The sequence below is a fragment of the Phodopus roborovskii genome, unplaced genomic scaffold (assembly GCF_943737965.1).
Source record: "Phodopus roborovskii unplaced genomic scaffold, PHOROB, whole genome shotgun sequence".
Classification (NCBI taxonomy): domain Eukaryota; kingdom Metazoa; phylum Chordata; class Mammalia; order Rodentia; family Cricetidae; genus Phodopus; species Phodopus roborovskii.
The window spans coordinates 12649578-12665177 of record NW_026125059.1 but is presented as its reverse complement, the minus strand read 5'-3'; the positions used below and the strand labels follow the sequence as shown (position 1 = coordinate 12665177).

At 49.2% G+C, this 15600-nt stretch overlaps 1 protein-coding gene across 4 annotated transcripts in view; it reads right to left on the bottom strand.

The window, feature by feature from the left end:
- The window catches only part of Zmynd8 (zinc finger MYND-type containing 8), a 110332-nt gene that overhangs the window by 71642 nt on the left and 23090 nt on the right, over positions 1-15600 (bottom strand). The window contains exon 1 of one of the 4 annotated variants that reach the window (XM_051186182.1): positions 1958-2200. The exons of 2 other annotated variants lie outside the window; for them this stretch is intronic. In XM_051186182.1, the coding sequence (XP_051042139.1) occupies positions 1958-2039 (82 nt within the window). In that variant the 5' untranslated portion in view covers positions 2040-2200. Of the gene's footprint in view, positions 1-1957; positions 2201-15600 lie in introns of those variants that run through there. One more of the 4 variants, XM_051186197.1, reaches the window with a different exon arrangement.

The window sequence follows — 15600 nt, the reverse complement described above, 5'->3', positions numbered from 1 at the left end:
GTGCCAACCCCCTGCCTCCAATCCACTCCCCCAACCCCAGCCGTCAAAATAAATAAGTCTGGCTTTGAATGTGTTAACATGGGTGGGGGGACAGGGCTGCCTGGTGGAGGAAACTTGTGCAGGCAATGACTCAGGAACTCAGCCTGGGGTGAAGCTGGCACCAGAAGCGAACCCTCTTTGTGACGTTTCCCTGAAGCCTCAGTAAGCAGTCTCCTGGGTATTAAGAGCTAAGCATGTGATGTAATCCTTCCAGAGCTCATGCCTTGTGAACCACCAGAAACAATCACACTCAGCAGTTCCTGCATGTCCTCTGACTTAAGGGACACCTCACCTCACCATAACCTGGCCATAAGCTTCGAATTCATTCCCACTCACCCAAGACAGTACAGCTGTCAAAGTGTTGAGGCCAGGATTCGAACCCAGGCAGTACAGTAACTCCAAAGCCAATATTCCTGACTCCTGTGGGACAAGGCCTTTGAACCAGAAGGGTACAGTCACTCCTCAGCTGAGGGGAGTGGGGGGGGCTGTTGACTGGGGTCCAGGGCTCCAGCATTCATCCACTTGCTTTTGCTTTTTAAGTGCAGGGGGAGGAATGGGGACAGGAAGGACCCCGGCAGAGTCTCACAGATGAGTTCATCCTCTCAAAGTCCGTCTCTGGGAGCGCAACATACCCCTCCCCCAAGGCTACATCAGAACCTACACTACGCTCTGAGACAGCAGACATCTGAACCCCACCCCCTCCAACCACACTTCCCACCTCCACACAGGCCTGGCAACCTGCCACACCACCCACACCCACAGCCACATCCAGGACCTGAGTCAGAGCTCTCCAGGGTCTATGCAGTGACATACCTCACAGAGAGCCATTTTCTCTGGGGGGGAAGGGGTCACCGAGCTTAAAAGCTGGGAGCTTTGTGTGTGTTTGTGGGTGTTGAATTTCCTTAACGATGCAGACAGCAAGCCCTGTGGTGGTCAAAGAGCACTGGGGCAGAGGTGACAGTGTGCAGCTGGCTCCGGTCCAAGAAACAACTCTTTGGAAAGGGGGGAGCAATTAAGCACGTACTGGCTGTTCCAGGCGCCAGGTTCAATTCCTAGAACCCACTCTTAGCCGGTGAGCCATCTCTCTAGCCCCCCCCCCAACAAGGATCCTCCTTCCTCCTCATGCTTCCTCTCCCCCTCCCCCATCACAACCTAGTCTAAAAAGAGGTGGCTCTCTTCCCAATGGCATCCTAGATCAATCCTATGAGTTGAAAATAACAAAAAATGCTGGCCTCTATCAAGAGGAAAGCAAATAATCCAGGACGTGACTTCAATGACTCTGCACACACTGGATACCTCAGAGGCCTCTGGGTCAGGAACAGCTGGAGCATCAAGTATCTCAAGTATCGGCAACACTCCCAGTAACTACCAGGCTCAAAGCTCCAGCTTCAAACAGGACCACCCGTGGCCAGCTCTCCCAGAAGTGGCAAAGCCAGCCCCTCGTTAATCATTTCCAAAACTATTCCCAAAGACAGAGAGCAGGTACCCAAAAGGGCCTCCCTCCCCAGGAATCCCTGGTGTTCCCCACTGGGTAATTACATCATAAAGAAACAAAAGCCCAGTACTTCCTCCTCTCAAAGAGCAAAGGATGCAAAGGATGGGGGCAGGGGCTAAACTGTCCCTCTAGCAAAGAATGTGGGCCCTGTGCGTGGCAAAAACTCCCTGGATGACCCCTCACTCTCACGAGGAGTGTGTTTTAGGCAGGCCCTCAGAGACCAGCCTGAATGGACCTGCCTGTGCTGCGGTCAGAGACACCCAGACCCAGAAGGAAGCAGGGCCTAGCAGCTGCTCACCCAGAACCAGGAAGTGGGTGGAAGAGGGAGAAAGGTCATTCTCAACTTGGGAGAAAATGTCACTTCACCTGAAGGCCAACATGCCAGCAAGTGAGGGCCAGATGACACAGAGGGGGGGCACTTACCTGCCATAGAGGCAGCTTGGTCGCTCAGAAAGCCTAGCCCCTCTGTTCCAAAAGAGGACACAGGCAGACTCCCGGCAGACATTCCTGCTTCCGGCTCCTCGGTGGCCTCTCCCAAGGGGAGGAGGAAGCAGAGAGCAAGCAGAGAGTCACCACTTAGCAGGCCAGCTCTGGTCTTAGACGTATTAGATCGCCCAGCAGAGCACAAGGACACCTTTGCAATAGGGCAGGCAGAGCCTTGCCCAGTGTCCACAGGCTTTGGATTTAATTCATCACCCTGGACAGCATCGTGGCCATGCAGGAAGTCGTCCACACACTGCACCCAAGAGCCATTTATTATGGTAGACGTGAATAAATACACGCAATCACAATGGTTCTGATGACAGGGTGGTTATGGGAAAAGGGAGGTAGTTTGCATTTTGAACATGTTCTTAATATTTTTTATTAGGTGTTTCCATCTCCCTTTCACTACAGAAGAAGCTAGCAGATAGCTAGCAGATACATGCCCACAGTGGCCTCCACCCTCTAGGCATCAAATCAATACGTTAAAAAAAAAAAAAAAAGGCAAACCAAAGACTGAGCAGGACGGGAACTGCCGACATCCAGGAAAAGAGGCTGACGAATGGATGTGTTTAGCCCTCAGTCACCACAACAGCGACTGTGGCCTGGGCCTTCCTCATCCTCAGCTGCAGGACCCCTGGCACTTTCCTGGCTGGAAAATAGCAGGCTCCTTCCGACAGTACAGGAGGAAGAGTCGTTGTGGCATCCCGCCATGGCCTCCTAGTCCTGAGACTGCCTCCATCATGGATGACTAGTTCAGGCCCTCCCAACCGCGGCGGGCTCTGGTACCCAGCTGCATATTCATCCCCACCCCCACCCCCATGTGTGTGTCTGTGGCTCAGGCGCTGCACTGAGGGACTATGCAGACACAAAAGAAGGGGCCGAAGCTCAGAAATGGGCTGGGAAAAGAAAGGGGAAATAAAGGCACCTCAGAAAAGAGGGCAGATGGAGGAAGAGGGGCTGCCGGGAACCAGGGCCTGCTCCCCACAAGCACAGAGGATTCAGCCTCCAAAAGTCACCCTAATTAGAACAAGGAAAATGCCAGAAAACAAGGGGGAAGGGACAGGCCTTCCAGGCAGCTCCCTCGCTCTTCTGAGCAAGCTGACTTTAGATGCGGAAAGTCACCCAGATTACCCGGGTACGAGGGTTGCTTGCCCTCCCATCCCTAGAGCTCTTAGGGTGTGAGGCCTGCCTGGTACAAGGCTTGGAGCAGCCCAACACAGGAAGCAGCAGGGAGACTTAGCCAGACAGTGGATTAGGAGAATCCCATGGGTAAGGGCGTGTAGGAGAAATCCTACTGGAAAGGTCAAGAATTAGGCAGAGTGCAAAACAGAGGGCCACGGGGACCCTGAGTTTGCAGCCTGGAGGAACCCTGAAACCAGAAAATGGAGATTCCACGTCCCACCCTCCACTTGTTTGGATTGGCATCTCTTGTTTGCTACTGCATCGGCCAAGCTACCCGGCTCAAAAGCTTGAGAATTCTCATCTTTGCGCCCCCCACCCCCACAAGGGAAACACTAGGGTCACCACCTCTCAACCACAAACAGCTCCAGCATTAAACAGTCCTGGGGATCTGAACTTAAGTCCTCACGATTGTGCGGCAAGCACTTTACCTACTAAGCCACCTCCCCAGCCTTTGAAATATCTTTTTAAAGACTTATTTGCATATATATATATATATATATATATATATATATATATATATATATGTCTGTACACCAGAGGACAGCATGAGATCTCATTACAGAGGGTTGTGAGCCAGCCACCATGTGGGTACTGGGAATTGAACTCAGAACCACCGGCGGAGCATGCTCTTAACCACTGAGCCATCTCTCCAATCCCATGAAAAAAATTTTTTTCTAGCTACGGAGAATATGGAACACTCGCCACAGCAGGGACAGCCACACTTGTATCCTCAGCATGGAGTACAAGGGGACAAGGAACACCACCAATCAGGGTTTCAAGGGGCTCAGATGTCCAAAATAGTGTAAGGCAGTGGTTCTCAAAGACTAGAGACATGTTTGGTTGTCACAAAGGCTCAAGAGCATTTAGGAGTGTGGAGATATGCAGCGTCCTTCAAGGTACAGGGACTGCATGCACCCAAACTTCCAACACTGCTGAGGCTGTGAAGCCCTGGTATCTAGAAACTTGCAGTGAGCTACCTGGACGGCCTACCCAAGAGTCAAGGCGCCATCCACAGCGGCTAGTGAAGTCAGTGGGAAGGTACTTCCCAGACACCCAAACGACCAAGAAGACGCACAAGAGGAGCAGAAGCCACTGAACACTTACTATCTGGGAGGTGCTGTGCCAAAGACAAATAAAAAGTCACCACAATTCTGCCAGAAGGTGAGCTCTGAGGATGTCCATTTTATGGATACAGTAACTGGAGCCCAGAGAACAAACTGTCCCTGGTGGGCAGGAGAAAGGGCTGAGGTTGTGAATACAGGCTCTAGAGAGGGCAGGGGCCAGAGCGAAATGTTTCTGTTTCTTCCTCAAAATAAGCTCATTTTAGGCCAAGACTGTTTTTTTTTTTTTTTAAATATTATGTTGGGGGGAGGGGCACCTACCACATGCATGCCTGATAAACAGAGGCCAGAAGAGGACATTGGGAACCGAAGTCACCAATGTTTGTAAGCCACCATGGGGGTGCTGGGAATCAAAGTCCTGTCCTCTGCAACAGCAGAGCAATTATTTATGAAATGCTACTTTAAGAATTCCCCCCCCCCAAGGGGATTTCCAGAAAACTGGGTGGGGGTGGCTAACGCCTTTAATCCCAGTACTTTTGTGACAAGCACTTTACCCACTAAGCCACCTCCCCAGCCTCTGAAATATTTTTTATGGGCTACAGGGAATACGGAGGCAAAGACAGGCAGACCTCTGTGAATTTGAGGCCAGCCCAGTATGCAAAGTGAGTTGCAGGGCAGCCAGGTTGGTTACACAGAGAAACCCTGGGGGTGAGGGGGTCCCCCAGAGCCAGGATGTAGCTCAGTGGTAGTGCTTATGTAGTTCAGTTTCAATCCAGGGAAGGAAGTGGGGGACTCAAAAATCTCATGACAATGTAGGCAGCCCCAGTCTGCACTGCTCCAGGTGCCATCCCGATACCCTCCTGCCCAGGCCGACCCTGACAGCCTAGGTTCTGACTGGCAGCAGCCATGCTTGAGCCACACGTTAACACTGCCCCATAACATAGCATACTGCGGCTGTGCATACCCTGCCACACGGTACCGCTTTGAATCCAAGGGCTGGGTGCCTTTGGGCAAGTTTCTTGATCTCTCTAAGCCTCGGTGAATTCAGCTGTTGCTATTAGAATCTACGTGTGAGACAAGGGTACGATTATGTGTCAGTGAACCACCAGTGTCAGTGCTATGAGTAACCATTGTCCCTCTCCCCGTTACGGAGCCAGGGAAAAGACTCAGAAACGTCAAACCCGGTTCCCCAAAACTTACTGTGCCCTGTGAGCATACTTGGCTGGTAAAACCTCTCTGGCTGGCACAGATCCACAAAGCCAGGCTCAAAACCTGTCTAGGCTCAGGACTTAATTTCCTGGCCAGTTCAAAAATCTCCTATGCCCCATACTTCATCAGCCACTGCTCCTCTAAGTGTGTGTTCCCCCTCTCAAGGCATGGGAAAGGCTGGCAGAGAAAAGTACCTCGGGCAGCTGTGTGTGTGACCTTCACTTCCCTGAGCTTCAGACTTCTAATTATTCATTCAGAATGCCAAACCTAAAGCCAGCATGGTGGCTCACACCCGCAATTCCAGCACTCAGGAGGCTAAGGCAAGAGGCTCTTCATGAATTTAAGGCCATCCTGGGTTACAGGAAGTTCTAGGCCATCCTGGGTTACCGGGTGAGTGATCATTCCCACCCCATGCCAGGTTGAGGTATGCTCAATTCTGTTCATCCAATCCCCTCACCCCAGGCATCATGACCTCCTTCTCTGTTATATAGTCATGTTTCCTTGGCTCTCAGCTGGCCCCTCCCTCCACCTAGAATGTTCTGTACTCAGTCTTCTCCACAGTAGCTAACTTCAGCCTTTGGCTCAAAAGTCACTTCCAGTGGGCCTTCCCCAACACCCCACCCTGAGGTTGTGGGGATGTTTATTCTCTGTGCCAGCTATCCCTGGGAATTACCAGACACTCACTCCCTCCGTGGCTCACTCGCTCAGTCTCAGTGCATCTGTACCAGCTGCTTTTCCAGAGAACCTGGGTTTCATTCCCAGCATCCACACAACAGCTCAACCATAACTCCAACAACAAGGGATGACTCCTCCGACTTCCACAGGTACCTGCACTCATATATTCATACCCACATGCAGACACACACAGTTTAAAACAATAAAAATAAACCTTGAAAAAGGTTTTGTTGTTTACTTTGAGACAAGGTCTCATAGTATAGCCCTGACTGCCTGGAGCTTGCTGTGTAGGTCAGGCTAACATAAAACTCATAGAAATCCACCTGCCTCTGTCTCCCAAGTGCTAGAATAAAAGACCTGGCTTTGAAAAAGAAATCTTTTTAAATAAAGGCAGGGTTACCATAATTATGCATCCCAGGCTGGCTTTGAACTCATGATCCTGCTGCCTAGGCCTTCATAATGCTGGGTTTAGTCTGTGTCATTCAGGTTGACAATCCCTAAACTACAGTGAGGATTAAAGATCCTGGGTGGGTAACCAGCAGGCAGAGTCATGAAAGCCCAGAGGACTGAGAGCTGCTGAGAGGGAGCCAAGGTCCAGAGGGGAGGCCAGGCCATGGGACGGGAGCCCCGTTACTACAAGGGCCAGAGACTTATCTACTCAATCCAGTCCATCCACAGCTGGGAACTACCTTTAAAATTTCAGTAAACCATGGCCTGCCAACTTGGAAAGGCAAGGGGAAAGAAAGGACACTCCAAATAACAGCAGGCACCAAGGGTCTGACCCAGAAATTGGAAGCTTCCTCCATTCTCTGTAGTCCCTGACCAGGGATCTCCACCTGCACCCCCAGCATAGGGCTCAAGCGTCTTAGATCACAGCTTTCTACAGTGAAGGTGGATGCTCGGATCCTGTCTGCGCCTTGCTGTCCATCACGGAAGTCCGTTCTCACTAGAAGTGGGGCTTTGAGCCACTGAAAAGAGAAAAGTCATTCTGCTTATGCACATCTCAACAGTCACACATAATCAGTAGCAGCCATTCAGGAGGGCCTGGCAGGCAGAAGGACAATTGAGAAAGGACCCATCATCCCATGTGCCCGAGAGACTGACTCCCAAGGCACAGTGAGAGCTGAGGCCTGGGCATGACTTTGATTCCTTTCACCTGGCTTGGAAATTCTCCATTCTGTACACTCTGATCAAAGGTAGCTCCTTTGGTAATTCAGGGCTCTTTCAAGGGCAGCTTTGACTTTGGAGCCTACGGGAGTCTGCTGGCTCATAGGGATGCTGTTTATATTGGGGGGGGGGGGCTTTGGGAGTTGCTTTACAGTGCTGGGAATTGAGCTGAGGACCTGGAGTTCAACATCTGCTCTGCCACTAAGCCACATCTCCTGCACCCAAGAGACAGGTATATGAGTAAACAAAAGTCTGGGGAATTGGGCAGGGGCAGGCGGTACTGGAGGGGATGGGAAGGATGCTGGGGGACCACAATCCAAACACAACACATAACCTGGTGTCTGGGGATACACATGAGGGAAGGCAGTCCTCAGAGTTACCAGCCATATCCCACAATTCCACTTTCAGGTCTGCACCCAGAAAGAAGAGAACACAATACACAGAGACACACACAATCTCCAGACAGGATGCTCAAGGCAGCATCAAGACATAACTCAATGTCCATCAGCAAAGGCAATAATGAAGTAAGACAATCACAGACAACAGAGGTCTGGCACGATGGGCTGGCCTATACAGTCTCAGCTGCTTGGGAGGCGGGGCACGAGAATCATGTGAGCCCACAAGTTGGGATGGGAATATGGCTGGATAATAGAGTGTTTGCCAGGCATGCAGAAGGCCCCAGCACCACCACCACCCTCACCCCCAAATACCTCATGCTCTTTTGCCCAACCTAGTGCATCAAGCCTGTAATTCCAAGTACTCAGGAGACTTAAGACAATAGGACCCCCACCTCCCAAGTCCACCTGGCATACAAAATGCCTAAATCCTGAATCCACAAAACAACATAGTGAGACTCACCTCCCAAATCTCAAATGCCACTAACGCATAAAATGTAACTTGAAGAAGGAGGAGGAGAAGAATCTACTGCCACTGAAACCAAATTGAGGACAGACAGAGCATCATTCATCTCAAACACTTGAAATTTGAAATGCTCTAAGATCAAAACATCTTTGAGTGCTGGTCATGAGTGGAAAATTCCACACCCGTTATCATGTGTTGGCTCAAAGTCCTTTGGAACAAGAGCCATCTGCCAGAGAATAGTGGCTTACATGGTAACCCCAGAAGCATCAAGGTAGCAGAAGCAGGAGGCTGGGGGTAGAGTTCCAGGCCAGATGGGGTTGCATGTCAAGATGGCTTCAAAAAAAAAAAAAAAAGAAAAAGCCACCAGCAACCTGAAAATATTGTCTGAAGGCCATTGTACTATGCAAGGAATACACAAATGAGTTTCAAGTTTAGACTCAATACATCTTCAAAATACACCATTGTGCACAAGCCCATATCTCAGTTTTTCATAATCTGAACTCCAGGATACTCCTTGCATCAAGAATTTGAGAGAAGAGAGATTCAAACATGAATATTGTTTGAAATGTTTGGTTGATAAGAGGGGTCCTGATGCTAAGGCAGGCTGTCCACCTGGTATGTTTGCTCTAAGGCCTTTGGAGGAAGAGACAGAAGGTCCCTTTTAGTGTGGAAAACCATCACTTTTGGAGGCAGTCTTCTAACTTGATAAATAAACTGCATATTAAAAAAAATGGGACTTCAAAACTGGGGCAGGGGCAGTTCCCCCACATCAGCAAGAGATCAACTGCATCAAGCTGGAGAGATTGGTCGGTCAGCAAGATCCTTGCTGAGCAAAAATGAGGCCATAAATTCAGATCCCCAGCACCCCTATAAAAACCAGGTTCTAATCCCCATGCTTGGAAAGATGAGACAAAGGATTCCTGACACTCATTTGCCAGCTAATCTTGAGAAATTGGTCAGCCCCAGATTTGGTGAGAGACCTTGTCTAAAGAAATAAAGGGGTGCTGCTGGGCATTGGTGGCGCATACCTTTAATCCCAGCACTCAGAAGGCAGAGGCAGGCACTCTCTGTGAGTTGGGGCCAGCCTAGTCTGATAGGGGATGTCCTTCTGTATGCTGTGAATATGTTTCTCTTATTGGTTGATGAATAAAGCTGTCTTGGCTAATGGACAGGCAAGACTTGGGCAGGTGGGAAATCCAAACAGGGATAGAGAAAGGTAGTAGGCGGGGTCAAGGAGACAGCTGTCTCATAGCTACCCAGGAAGCAAGAGACCCGGACACCACTGGTAATCCAAGACCACATGGAGATACAGAGATTAATAGAAATGGGTTAATAATTAAGAAAGCTAGCCAATAAAAAGCCTGAGCCATCGGCCAGTTTATAATTAATATAAGCCTCTATGTGTTTATTTGGGACTAAATGGCTGAGAGACCAGGCAGGACAGAAACTTCTATCAACATTGGTCTATAGAGCAAGTTCCAGGGCAGCCAGGGCTACAGAGGGAAACCCTCTCTCAGGAAAGGGAGGGAGGGAGGGAGGGAGGGAGGGAGGGAGGGAGGGAGGGAGGGATTAAGGAAGACATCCAGTGTAACCTCCACGCCCATATGAATATGTATAGGAAACTGAGGTGGATGGGCAGGTGGGCAGGAGAATGGGGAGGGAGGCAGACAGACAGACAGACACACACACACACACACACACACAAAACTACATGGACATGCCCAGCAGGACACATGCCCATCAGGTAACAATTGCCAAGAGAAGGCAGGCAATTTCTAGTCTGAAAGCCATGATCAGACGGCTTAGCATTCTGGGATATTTTAGACCTTATTTAGGGGAGGAGGAGGACAATATGATAGTTCTCTCATTCATGAATACTTGACAGGACACAATGTAGAGTTGGCACTTCCTGGGATCAGAGATGTCAAAGTCAGGACAGTTCAAATTACTAACATTTCTTAAAGGAAAGCCTCCCTGTGCTTCTGCAGCCATGGCTCAAAAGTATTGACAGTCTGTTTTCTTAGAGATTCCTTGAAAAATGACAGAAGGCCCCTCACCTCACAGCCATGCTCACAATCAATCTCTTTGTGAAGGTCTCAATTTACATACAACAGAGAGATAGAGGATCCTGTGCTAATTAAGGTCTGGGACTAGTTAGCAAATGTCTCTAATTGTAGATTCTCTAGCATCCTGGCTCTGTAAACACATCCATAGGCAAGCAAGTTTCACAAAGAATGACACTGTTTGGGATTTTAATATGTCGGGCTTCCGCTACATCTGTGCCTGGTTTCCAAGGGGGCCGTTCTCTTGTGCCCGTGACACAACACAGACACCGCACAGCTGCACACCACCATTATGCCCACAGTGTACATGCAGCAGGATCAAGATGCAAGCAGCCTGAATGGAGAGCCTCCATCTGGGGAAGTGAACCAGACAGACTGCTTTTCAGACTTCCAGTCTCCGGCCTTCCAGGCAGGGCCTTGTGTGACTCATACAGTTATGGCCAAAACCCTGCAAGAAGTGTGCTGTGACCCGTCTTGCACAGAGAATGCAAAATTACAGCCCTGGGCCATTTCTGTCCCCTTGATGTGAGTTTCTGGGTTCACATACCGTCTTTGAGAAATTGGTCTGCATTCCTGTGTCTAAATGAGCTACCGCTGCAAGAGAATGGTGGGGCAATCCCAGCAGGCATCACCAGTGAGCCCAACTGCTGGCCCTGAGCAGTAAGTACATCCCTCCCATCCAGTGACACACACTCCCATTTCCCCCGTGCCAGCAGCCACCACGGACATACCTGCCTGTCCTGAAGGGACGTGACCTGGAAGATTAAAGGAAAAGACAAAACAAGGTCCCAGAACCCTACCTGGCCACTTCATACCTCTTCATGAGCCTCAGTTTCCAAGACTGTGAAATGGGAAAGCACCTATCAGAGCCGTGAGCTGAAAACCAGTGAGGTGACATCCAAATAATACTTGGCACCTGGTAAGAACCCAGGAACTGCTCGATGTGCCAACACTCTTGGAAGCTAGATGGTGCTTGTGATTTACTCCTGAATAGCTTTCAGCAAATTGTCACCCTCAGACACAAATGTCACCCTGACATCTTGAAAGCATGAAGGCTTTGTCTCCTGAGAAGTGAGAGCTCTGGAAAATGCCAAGGATGATATAAAGGCAGCAATAGGCTTGGGAAAGAGCCTATTAATAATAAGTGATCACAAAGGAAGAGAGCAGCTGATAGAAAGTCAGAGAACCTAGAGGCCCTACAGACAGGTGTCTGAATAGGATATGAGAATTCGGACCTAGGCCTGGAGAGAAGGCTCAGTGGATGTCTTCACATACCACCAAATGTGAGTTTCCGGGCCCTGAGCTCCGCCCTCAGGACCCACGCAGTAAGGAGAAAACCAACTCAAAAGTGTCCTCTGACCTTCACACACTCACAACAGAACATGTGCACACACACAATAAATACATGGGGGGTATGGGCGCATTGCCTTTAATCCAAGCATCCTGGGGGCAGTCAGGATGCTCTCTATCTCTAAGTTCAAGGCCACGAGGCCCGATCTACAGAGCAAGTTCCAGGTCAGCCAAGACTGTTACACAGAAAAACCCTATCTCAAAAAACAAAACAACAAAAAAGAATTGACTATGTTGACACGTGGCCTGCTGTCCCCAGCCACTCTCTTAAGCCCACAAGCTTGGGACTAGCCTGAGCAATCGAAACAACATCTCAGCTCAAAGAAAGACACAAAACAAAACTTTAACACTTGGGATATATGAGGCAGAAAGATTTTATCTGGTTTGAGGAAAGCCTGTGCTATATAGTAAGTTCTTGTACTAGGGAAATGACTCAGCAGGTGCTTGCTGCCAAGCCTGAGGACCTGATTTCAATCCTACGGCCCCCTTAGTTGAAGAAACAGGTCTTACACATAGTCCTCTGGCCTCCATACATAGACTACGACACAAAGACATCCACACACATATATCAAAATAAACCACTATCAACTCCTGAGCTCCCAGAGCCAGCTGGAGCACACTCGGATCCTATCCCCCCCCCCACATTAAAGTCTTGAGCTTCTCCAGATCCCCCCCCCATCATCTCCTAAGGAATTTTCCCTTCCCTATGGGTGAGTCCTAGTGTCTAGACAGTAGCCAAAGGGCAGACACAGACACATGGCCTGTGCCCTATTGTTCCTGTGGAGGCCAGTGAGCCATCCACACCCAGCCGATGGCCTTCCTGTCACCACCATGAGAGAAGTGACCAGTTTCCTTCCAGTCCCTTCTGTTCCTGCCCAAATGGTCCAGAGAGGCTTGTGCTGTTCTTAACAGAAAAAGAGAAACCAGACAGGACACACACACACACACACACACACACACACACACACGGCAGTGAGACACGTGTGTCTCTCTTCCCCCCCTCTCCAGGTTAATTAATTACTTTTTTTTAAAGACAGGATTCTGTCTTTTGGGGACTGAAGCACTAAAAACATTGTGAAGAAAGGGGGTCTAAAGAGACAATTACTGTTCACAGCGTGGATCACCGCACAGGGAGCCTCGGAGATAAATAGGGTGGAAAGAGGGATAAGCCTTGTCCCAACACATCACAAAGGCCTCATCTCAGCCACACAGACTTCGACTCTATGAACCTCAGTGCCCTGGGATAAAGCTCAGGCTGTAAAATACAAATGGCACTCAGGGGACCGTCAGAAGAGTGTCCTGACAGGGGTGCAGTGGTCCCTTGTAATCCCAGCACAGAAATAAGGGATACCCAGAGTTCAAGGCCAGCCTTTGCTACATAGCACATTCAAGGGTACCGTGGGCCAAATGAAAATCTGTCTCATAAAAGCACACATACCTTTAATACCAGTGCTAGGGAGGTAGCTCAAGGCTGGTCTGACTTCCAGAGTGAAACCACGTCTCAAAATACTAATAACAATAGTAACAATCACAATAATAAAACTGGCATCGTGCCACTGACACAAGTTTTTATTCCCAGCACTCAGGAGACAGAGACAGGTATCTCTATGAGTTCAAGGCCAGCCTGACCTACAAAGCAAGTTCCAGGATAGCCAGAGCTACATAACAAGACCCTGTCTCCACCAAAAAAAAAAAAAAAAAAAATCATCATAATAATGAGATGGCTCAGCAATCAAGAGCACATACTACTCTTGCAGAGAACCTGAGTTCAATTCCCAGCATTCACATCCAGCAGTCTCTTCTCCCGGCCTTCCAGGTATCCACAGTCTCTGGCACAAACATATGTAATTTAAAGTAAATAAATATTTTAAGAGAAAGATGCCCTAAAAACAGCAGCAGCCAGAGCAGGCTCCTCCCCACAAGGACTGCCAACAAAGGGCTGACAGAAAGTCCCTTAGAAACAAGGAGGCCTCCCCTCAGACTCTGAGCAAAGCCAGGGCCTCTAATCACTTTGAATAGTGCAGAGGCCAGCAGGTCAGCAGGCTGAACCACTGTGCAAAGGAGGAACACCACACACACACACACACACACACACACACACACACACACACACACACACACTTACTTCCTACTTCCCAGTCAGCCCTAGGCAGCCATACATAATAGCTTACCAAGCTGGCTGGACACTTACCTCCACACCCTCTTCTTCTGAGAGCAAACACAGCCAGAAAGAACTCCCTGTCTCTTCCAGTCTATTCTATCTAATCATGGCTAGCTTCTGGGAACACTCATGTTCACACACCATTGTGAGCAAAATTCATACTTCCCAATCCCTCTCAGGGAAAACTGAGCCATAAACTAGACTTGGGCTAGCTGCGCCCACGGCTTTAATCTCAGAACTCTCGAGGCAGAGGCAGTGGGATCTCTTTGAGGCCAGCCTGGTCTACACAGTGAGTTCCAGGACAGCTAGGACTGTTACACAGAGAAACCCTGTCTCAAAAAAACAAAACAAAACAAAGAGGAACAAAGCTCTGCCAGGGGCAAGCAGGACCCTGGGAGTCTGGCTCTCTGGCTGGTTTAAACACCCTTCGTGGGCTGTTGATGTAGCTCATCTCACATCTGTAATGGTGCATAAAGTCTGGAACATGGAGCAGTGGCAGGAAGATCAGAAGTTCAAGGTCACCCTCACCAGCATTACAAGTCTTCCTGGAATCTGTGAGATCCTACCTCAAATAATAAAATAAGTCCTGGGATAAAGTGCCCACTGCAAAAACCTGGCAACCTGTAACAAAAGCACCATGTCAAAAGCCAGACACAGGAATGTAAGGGCATAACCCCAGAGCATGGGGGAAGGGGGAGACAGACAAACACCAGGGGCTTGATAGCCAGGCAGTCTAGCCAAAATGGCCAACTCCAGGTTCAGTCAGACCGGGTCTCAAATAACTGAGGTGGAGAGCAATTGAGGAAGACAACCAAGGTTTACCTCTGGCTTCAACAAGCCACACATAGTCAAGCACTAGTGACTCGCACACACATACAAAATGGAAAAAAAAGCCACCCCACCTTTCTCTCAGATGGGAGGTAGGGCACACTTGGAAAATCCTGTGCTCTTGAAGGGCAGCAAGCAAAACAGCACAAGAACACAATGAGAATAATGATGGAGGAATTTTCTAGACAGCTAGAAGTATTATGTATTCCATTATCCTTTTTTTTTTTTTTTTTTTTTTTTTTGGCAGGGGAGGGGTTTCTGAGACAGAGTTCTCTATATTGCTTTGGAGCCTGTCCTGGAACTCGCTCTGCAGACCAAGCTGGCCTCAAACTCAGAGATCTGCCTGCCTCTGCCTCCCAAGTGCTGGAATAAAAGGTGTGCGCCACCAATGCCCGGCTCCGTTACCTTTTTTTTTTTAAGCCTGTGTATGTATGTGTGTGCCACATGTGTGTGCCCGACCAGAAGGGGTTGAATCCCCCAGCACCTGAAATTCGAGGCAGCTGTGGATGGCAGGAACCAAACTCTACTCCTCTGGAAAACAGCAACCATAACCCTTAATCACTGAGCCATCTCTCCATCCCCCATCACCCCGAGTGGATCATGGCCTACTGAGTACACTTGTTAACAGTTATCACTGTACTGCAGATCAGGCTAGAAATACTCCAACACAGTACACAAAAGGCAAGCAGGAGAGTCAGCTTTCTCAATGTTGGGACTGATGAGCTAGGGAAAGCTGGAGATGGCCCATACTAATGGAAGGGAGCTAGGGGCTGGTGAGTTGGCTCAGTGGGTAAAGTCGCTTGCCACCAAGACTGGAAACCCAAGTTTGATCCCAGAGTCCCATGTGGTATAAAGAATCAACTCCAGTATGCTATCTTCTGACCTCCACATGTATGTATATAACAGTATATGCATGTGTGTTGTACATATGCACACAAGTATTCAGACAGAATCAGTCACTGTGAGGACACACACTTGCTTCTTGATTAACTCAAGAGAACCTGGAAGCAGATCCCCCAGCATGGA